At 45.8% G+C, this 9,087-nt stretch overlaps 1 protein-coding gene across 7 annotated transcripts in view; it reads right to left on the minus strand.

The window, feature by feature from the left end:
* FAM135A (family with sequence similarity 135 member A) overlaps positions 1 to 6,706 on the minus strand; it is a 99,568-nt gene extending 92,862 nt beyond the window's left edge. For 3 of the 7 annotated variants that reach the window (XR_013928349.1, XM_080388806.1, XM_080388805.1), the window contains exon 1: positions 935 to 6,706. Coding sequence is in view for 4 of the 7 variants with exons in the window: in XM_080388806.1 (XP_080244932.1) it covers positions 935 to 1,860 (926 nt within the window). In the remaining 3 variants the exon portion in view is untranslated. Of the gene's footprint in view, positions 1 to 21; positions 272 to 934 lie in introns of those variants that run through there. The other 4 variants (XM_080388808.1, XM_080388807.1, XM_080388809.1 and 1 more) reach the window with 3 other exon arrangements.
* Between the last annotated feature and the right edge of the window lie 2,381 nt (positions 6,707 to 9,087).

Here is a 9,087-nt window from a genome sequence, read left to right on the forward strand (position 1 = left end):
TTAACTCACCCCTAGAGATACCTTACGGATGGTAACCGGAGTGAGGCGCACCTGCCGACAGCACGCACCGCGTAGCCGCAGTGCCGTGCCGTGCCCCCGCAGGGCACACCGGCGTGGCGGCGGCAGGCTGTGCCCTGCTGCGGGGGGAGCGCAGCGCCGGCCGGCCCCGCCGGGGAGCCCCAGGGCCGCCCTCCGCGCACCAGGAAATAGTTGGAAGCTATTCCTGACGCTCGGCCAGCAACTTTCCACACCACACGAACAAACGATATTAAAACGACAAATAAAAAACCCCCCAAACACCATTTCAGACCCTGGGAGAATCCGGTATTTCTCAGGAAGGCAAGGAGGAAGAAAGCAGCAACGCCTGACTGCCCCGGCGCCGCCGCCGGTACTCGGGCACTCCACGCCGGGGACGAGATGGGCATTATTTCTGACCTATTTTCGGCACCGCCTCAGAGCGATAAACAATCAACAACGGCAGCGAAACGCTGCCCGGGCAGAAACTTCCCCAGCCACCAGCCACTCGCGGCGTTCACACAAGCTGCCCCCCAGCCGGGGGGAAGCGGCAGCAAGGGAGGGCGGCGTCCTCTGCCCCGCGGCGGAGACGGCCGAGCCCCCCGGGCGGCCGCAACCCCCCGGGGCCCCGCCTCGCCGCCCCCCAGGCCACTACCCGGAGTTTTCGAGCCGGGGCTGCTGGGGCGCGGAGGGAGGTCTGCCCGACACAAACAAGTCCCCGCCCGCCATGCCCGCGGCGGGCGTAGGCCAGGCACGGAGGGGCGCGTCTAGCGCCCGGCGGCCACGGCCCTAGCCCCGGTCCCGGCCCCAGCCCCAGCCCTGCGGGAGGAGCCCGGGACACCCGGCGGAAGGGCGGCCGGGTTCGGCCCGACGCTTTCCCCCGCCGCCCCGCGCCCCCTCGCCGCTCCGCCGCACCGACCTGGGACACAAAGGAGCGGCCGCCGCTGCCCGCCGATCGCCCGCCGCCTCCTCGCCCGCGCTCCCCGCGGAGTCCAGGCCGCGGCAGCACCGGGATGGCGTAACGCAGGCATCCGACGCCGGCGCCTGCTGCTCCCGCGGCGGCCCGTGCCGCCGGCACCCGCTCTGCACTGGGCGGGGAGGGGGAAGAGAGGGGGGCGCTGGGAGCCGACCGCGCCGGCCGAGCGCCGCTTCCTGCTCCCCGGCGCCTGGCAGCTGCCGCAACCTCGCAGCTGCCGCCGGGGGGGCCGCGCCCGCGGCTAGGCAGAGGCCGGCGGCAGCGCAGCCCGCGGCCGCCGCATCCTCGGCTCCTGCGCCGGGCTCGCCGCGCCGCCACTGGCTCTGAGGAGTCGCCCGCGCGGCTCCTGCGGCGGCCGCTGGCAGCCGGAGACCGGCTGGCCCCGCTGCTGCGCCCGGCGCGGGCTCGTGCTCCCCCTGCTGCCGCGCCGGGCCGGGCCGCGGCTCGGGCTCCTCCCGCGGCTCTGCGGGGCCGGGCTGTGGCGGCCGCGGGTGAAGGCCGGGAGCCCCCGGGGGCGGCGGCCAGGCCGGGCCGCGGGCGGAAGGGACGTGACCCGTTCCGGCTTGCCCCTGGGTGTCCGCCTGCGGCCCCGTGCCCCCGGCGCTCCCCTCATGGCGCACAGCGGAGGGGGCAGGAGGCCTCCGTCCCGCCGGCGGCCCTGCGCGCCCCGTGGCAACCAGCGCTGCCCCCGGCACCCTCCGCCCCGGCCGGGACGCAGCTCCGCCGGCGGTGGAGGGAGCGGCCCGCAGGGGAAAGGCGACCCGGGGCTGGCAGGAACGCGGGCCGAGCCGTGGGGCACCAGCCCGGGTGCGGGACGGCAGGTAATGCGCTGCTTCTAGGCCCCTTGGGGGGGGCGGGGGCATTCTCATTTCTGGAGCAAGACGTTTTAGCAAGACGTGATAGAAAAATACAAGTAAATCGGCTGTAAGAGGCACTAGTAGAACTGACAGTCCTTGAGGAAGAGAGATGCTGGGTACTACAGTCTCATTAACAAGTGCAATATGCAGCTTGAAAATTACTTAGTTCAGGGAACTGCTGAAAACAAAATGATTGCCTGTCTGAAAAACAATCTTATTCTTCTTCCCCTTCTATCTGCTTGCCTTCATCTGAAAAAAAAATAAATCTTGGATCTAAAGAAGACTTGCATAAAGACAGTTTTTCAGACTGCCAATGTGGGCTTCCCATCTGAAAGCCAAAACGAAGCCTGTAGCTGTTTTGCAGAAAGAGGAGTTGCAAAGCAGCAGATTTGCTTTTAGTTTAGGGAGTCCTTCAGGCCAGTCCGGTGGCCAGCAATGGTAAAGTCGATCCGTTAGTTTTTGGATAGGATTCTTTCAGTGATTTTGTCACCGATTGATTTAGCACCCAAAAATGCAGACAAAAGATTAAAGAGTGTGAAAGCAGGAAGCGCAAGTGATGCTGAGTTAGGATAAATGACAGTAGGATGAGAAGGTGATCACCGAGGTGTACAAAGACCGGTTTTGTGAGACATCCATGTGAGTTCTCAGCACCTGTTTCTGTAAAACCTGATCGAGATTGTACTGATCACTGCCAGCAGAAACTTACTGCAGGCTGAACTCATGGCTATCTGGGAATTTTTAAATTTTGTGGAAGCAATCTCCATTCATGAGAGATTAATGATTTAAATGAAACTTGCATTTGATTTATCAGGACCATGCAAGTTCTCTCAAGGCTTTTTAAAAAGGCAATTTTGAAAGCATCAGTATTGATCCTTGAACCTGAGAACACATGGCTGCTGTTTTGCTTTTTTACCCTTGGTTATTTCAGGATAGGCTTGAGTGACTGCTTTGTGGTCCCAGAGAGTCAGTTCTGACGTACCAAAAAAATACTGGAGCACGATGTCAGCAGTGGCTAAGAAAAGGACCCACCAGCCCTAAACAACACGCGTCAAACTTGTCTCAGGAATACAGCAGTTTTGTACTAAAAGGTGCGCAGCACCAGATAGTGCCTGTGGCTCTCAAGAGCCAGATTTTGTTGAATGTGTTCTGGTTTCTGAATAGTTCAAAGGCCAGTCTGACAGTTTGGATGGGTTTTATATATTTGCACAGATAAATACTTCTCTGGCTCATTATTTTTGTTACTTTATCTCTCCCAAACCTTGCCTGGAGTTCTGCTATTAGGAAAACGTATCTTGCAGTCTTCTTTCGCATTACATGGAGGAAGCAATTCTTGGCAACAGTCTTTTCCCCTGATAGGAGGAGAAAACTGGCAGCTTGTTCCCATAAATAGCCAAGCTCCCATTAGAGAAATCTAATTTTCTCCCTTACCAAAATTCACTTGAGAAGATCTATCATCAATCAGCCCACGTGACGGCCGTGCCCTTCTTTTGCTTGTGACAGTGAATACTGCTTATGGGATAGGGACCACTGACCTCCCCGCCTGGCTTTCTGTTGCCCCCCTTGATTGTTCTTGTAAAGAAGGATGGTCTGAGAGCCCTGCTGAATGTAGATAAACTTCGAAAACAGCAGCTCACTTAGTGTCTGTGCAAAGCTGCCCTTATTTCCAGGAGATTTTTAGAGTTTAGGTGCTGTACATACAAACTGTAACAAAACGAGTACCCTGTTGAAGACTGGATGCACTGGTAAGCATTATAGATTAGAGATGCCTATCGAGAAGTTAAGGACTAACCTCGCTAATAACTAGCATAGCGAGGCCTAGAAGTAATTCATTGCTTAGGTATGATGCAGGAGACCCTAGAAGCCCACTTCTGCAGACTGAGTTCTGCCAAAGCTGTTTCCCATGGGAAATTACATTAAATCGTGAGCTCATAGTGCTGACCATTTTGACTAGTCCAGGATTTTGTTAAAAGAATAGTTCACTGATTTACGGGTATGTCTGCATGGCTCAATACAGCACTAATGTTGGTCTGTATCCCCAGCTAGCACCAAGCTCGTGCAGGATAGGAAACAAAAGCTGTGTAGCCACCAACAGCTGAACCAAGAAGCAGGACTGGGAACCCAGATGTGATACCACACAAAAGCAACTGTACTGCTTCAGTTTCAGAGCAGCTCTGACCAGTGATAACCTAGGCATTTCTCCACCCTGATCTAGTGTGTAGCATACCAAGCACACTGTGGGAGAAGGGTAATGTGGTAAAGGGCCGATGAGGCAGAGTGGAGCTGCATAAGCCTTGGAAAATTGGTGAAGCTTAATCTTGATTCCTGGGAGGAGACAACACAATGGATATTTTGGCAAGGAGGCTTGGTAACAGTGTGCACGAGTGGTTGGTGTATCAGGAGGCCACGGAAGAAGAATCTGGAGTGAAAAAAGCAAGAGAAAAGTTTTTCTGAGAAATCTATATAGGTGGACAAAGAGAAAGGTTGGGTCTCAGAAAAATTACCAAAGAAGAAAAAATTGGACATAGAGTAGGATGATAAAGATTGCCAGATTCTGAGTCAACATTATGCCACAGGGATGGTTTCATATGTTATGGTGCCTAGGATTTAAAATTGAGTATGAGCGGAGGAACGATTCCTGTCAAAGAAGCAGCTGTTGATTGTGCTTCTTTGCTGTCAAAATATGAAAAAATGCTGAATGAACATTCAACTGATTGCTCAATGAAAATAAAATTCTAGACAACTGCCAGATTTGGCTGTGTGCCCCAAACGAATATCCAGATATAGGATACAGAGCACTAAGCATGTTCATTTTCAGATAACAGATTTGTGTGAAGCATCCTCTGCATTGGCTTTAATCATAAGAAAACATAGAAACTAATTACATTTTGAGAACATTTTGATAACTGTGTGTTGAAAACAGTGAATGAAAAGATACTTTTGTGTACTGCAAGGAATTGCAAAGTTCTCATTAGAATATATAATTACAAAATCAAAATAGTATGCTACTAAAACAGAAAGCTTTACAACTGCAATGCTATTTTTTATTTTGAAGAATTTGATCAGTACAATCTAAAATTATCTTTTAAACTTTATTACATAACAAATGGATGCAATATGTATTTATAGGATTCACAGAAGGTTGATTAAAATTACTTTCTAACAATTGTGACTGTTTCCTCATATGACAAATAATGGGAGTTTTTTGGTCATTTGGGGATTACAAAGCAAAAGGGGTGAAGAATCACTAATCACATATAGAGAATAAAATAATTAGATAAAAATATGGCTACAGAATGTAAAGGTTCATTCTCCACCTATCAGGAGGCTCTCTAAAGGCTGCTCAGAATGGGGAACTCAGTGCTGTAGCTATGTTCAGTTTGCATGCTGTTACATTGATGCAAAAATAAGGAACTTGCTTTTTTGACACACAGCATGCAAATAGTGATATAGGGAACCCTCCAGACCACTGCTATAATTAGTAGTTTCAGAGGTGGCAACAGGAATTTCGGTTTAGGTGCACTGACTTTAAATAAGGGATATTTAGGAGGTGTCAGGAGTGGCTAGATATAGGATTAAATGAATGGACACAGGTTAGGTGTTGGAAATGTGCAATTAAAGACGGGAACAGAATTAATGCAAGCAGATAGTAAGAAGTTGAAGTTGGAGCGGGAGAGGAAATGAGCCAAAGGTGGAAGTACATTCGAAAAGGAAAAGGGAAGGAGAGAAACCACTAGAAGACAGCAATGTGAAGCTTACAGAAAAATAAGTTTTTAAATACAGCATGTTAATTATCCATCAAAAACAGGAGAAACAAGGATATGGAAGAAACATAATCCATAGGATGTTGGAACAAAATACCTGTAGTCAGTTAGAAACACTGGGGATCACAGTTCTACAGAGACAACCGCATTTGATTTTGCTTTTCTTTGCAAGTGTAGTAAGAAATAACTGCAAAAGTCAAGGACATGGCATATGTTATATTAATGTTCATCAAATGAAAGCCAATGAGGAAAGGAGATGTAAAGAAATGATTGTGAGTCTTTTGGGTAGGACTTATGAAAGTAATCTACTTGAAGATTTGCTTTGAAAACTCTAGGGCCAAAAGAGGCTATAGAAAATACTGTGTTAACTGTCATCGCTATTTAGCAAGTTATGATGTATCAAACCTAAATAGCTCAATGCAGTAATACTTAATAATCATATTGATATCTAACTATTTAATTTCTCATCCTTTTTGGGAAAGCAGCAACAGGAACTAATTACACTTTCCAGAGGGCAACTTTCAGAGCAAGTTCTTTTAGACAGTGATGAGACTGCAAGTGCCCTGTTTACAGGGTATGGGTACACCCTTCCACAGAGTTGCTGAAAGTAGTTTATTCCAGGTTATTCCCTGGCACTGTCATGAAAGGGATGTGGCTTTTGTGTCTCTGGCCCAAGCTGCACCCATACTGAAATTTCCCCCTCCGTCTTCGTGACACCTGGGGCTGGTCGTGCTAACGCCCAGCTGTGTAGGAAGTGCTCTGGGCTGTGGTCAGGTCGCATGTCAAATGGTTTCTGTCTTGGAGCCTACAGATCTGGCTGTTGGAAAGATATTCCACAGCCTAGCAGTTCCCACCTTGATACATAGTAATTCATCATATTCAAATCACATTTTGCTTTGTCTTAGGTTGCACTTGGCATTAACAGTTCTCTTATTACAGTCTGTGTTGAGTGCTATAGATAATGATGTTCCCTCCAGAAATGACTGTTTTATCATGTTGAGCTGCACAAGTTTAGGACTACCAGCTCTTTCCATAAGATAACTTCACTTGGTAACTGATGGTGTCTGAATTCTTTCCAATTTTCTGCAGCATTTGTATGGAGGAAAACACAGTATTCAAGATATAACCTTGCTGGTGCCAGACGGAGAGAGACCACTTATATGTACTGATGGGTTGGACTGTGCATATAAGTTGACTACCCCACAACTTTGAAATTTGCATTTTGGCAATATCGAATGAGATCTTCACAAAACAATTTTCTATTCATTATCAACTCAACAATATTTTGGATTATTTTCTCTCTTGTAGTATTTTCTTGGGGTTTTCTGAGCTTGGTGTTAGTTTATTTTTGCCAGTCATATACCTAGTTTCTCTGGAGCTATTCTTTCTTTGTGCTGGTTGTTTTTCTTCATTTGGATATAATTTCAAAGGTTAATAGTTGTGCTGTTTGATTTTGCCCTGAAATAGAAACAAAAATTGCTAATTAAGATCCAACCTAAAAAAAAATAATGGTTAAAATATTCAGCTGGATGCTTTTCCCCAACATCCTATGTTGCTATTTATCACTGTACAGTATCTTTCCCAAACTTCTGTCTGTACTTACATAGTACAAGATTTACTGTTATTCTTTTTTAAACAAGAGTATATACTTCTGAGAGCTGGGGAGCCCAGCAATACAATAAATCCATATGGATTTATTCTATAGCATGTGATTGATGGTTGAAATGAGCTCTCAGCTTTCATAATAATCTTGAAAAGAGAAGAAAAAGAGAGAGGTGGGGTGTAACAAGCATGAAGAATAGAGAAGAAAAACCTTTGGGACTCAACCATGTTTTGCTTAGTCCTTTGCTTTGTGTTTCTCAAGGATGTAAAGAGTCATGTATGCCCTGAGGCCAGGGCTTAAAGAACATGAGTCCTGTACTAGTTTGTTGTAGGACTTGTACAAGAGATCCCCACTGTTGTAATTACAGTCACAAAAAACAAAACAGACAAACAAATAAAAAAGAATCACCAAAAACAAACAAAAAAAAAACTTTAATGAGATTTGAAGGTGATGTCAAGCATAGACCTCAGTTAATTACTTCTATTTCCTGAAAATGCAGCTCTGTTAGTGGAAATGTGTTAAGAGCTTTGTGTACCTTTTGGTGTCTTAACTTCTTTGGTGTTTTAACTTCTTTCAGTCAACAATAAAGATTCTACAGTATGGGAGTAGAAAGATAGTTCGTAGATAATCTCAAATATATGATATTGTTGATTAAAAAATGTGTTTATGTACAAAAAGCTAGACTTTTTAAAATTTAATGTTTCATATTTTATATTTAGTTAGAATATGAAATTCACTAAGACATCCTGATGGCCTTTCATTGATTTTTTGCAAAGCTGCTGTCAAGTTTATAACCTCAACTGTTAAAAAAAAAAATGCATCCTTGCAGAATTTAAATCATGTCACACAATTTCAGGACTGTCATGTCACTTATTTAAATCTACCATGGCTGTACCTATATTTTGGATTAAAAGAGAAACAATTGCTTAACTAAGAACTTCTGAAATGCTGAAGTTTTAATATCCTAGTCATCACAACAATTTGAAAGGTACGAAAATAGAAATTCACAGGTGAAATGCCATTCTGAAACAATGAAGTCAAAAGGCGAGCATTTTTTTCTAGTAGCAGGTAAGCATTTCAACAGACTCAGTGGAAATAGAGAGCTTTTGCAATAAAATATTGTCTTTTTCAGGGTTACTGTATGAGAAAAAATATTCTGGAGGTGTCTGTCCTTTGCATAGCATTAAATGTCATTACAAGATGAAAGGAAGTTGCATGTGAGAGCAAATACTGTTGTTATTACCACAGGTGGTCTACTTACAAATTTAACTAACTGTTGAAGTGTTCTCATCTTCATGGTGACTCTGAAAGTGGTTTAGGTTTTGGTTGCCCTGGAGAAAAGTGAGTGTAAGTTTTGGGAAAAAAAGATGATTCTGTGTTAGGGTGGGCCACCTTGTGTCTCCAACAGAACAACATTTACTCGTTTTTCTCTTCAGCTACCTCGTGTATGAGCTGGTTCAGGTATTTTCTGAAGTGGAAAGCTATAAAACTCATTTTATAAAGAAGGATGAGTGAGAACATCACAAATTCTACTCATGATCAAAAGTCATACAAGTACTGCTGCTTACAAATATGGAAGAGAAAGTGTTTTGCAGGCTGTCGTTCAAATCCATGCTACTGTATTGCTTCAGACAGTTCTGACACAAAATTAATTTTGCAACTAATTAATAAAATGGAGGAACATTCCTTATCCTTCACCATGTCTGCTACAAAATATTTTTTTCTTGTTATTTTATTGTGTCTCACATTATCTGTGATTTTAAATGCCACGTTTCCCAGAAATATGACTACACACAATCTTAGGTAGTGTCAATTTCCAGTAAAACCAAACATCTCTGCTCTTAGACTTATAAAAGGAGGCTGGAAGACATGAGC

The sequence above is a fragment of the Falco punctatus genome, assembly GCF_963210335.1.
Source record: "Falco punctatus genome assembly, chromosome: 5".
Classification (NCBI taxonomy): domain Eukaryota; kingdom Metazoa; phylum Chordata; class Aves; order Falconiformes; family Falconidae; genus Falco; species Falco punctatus.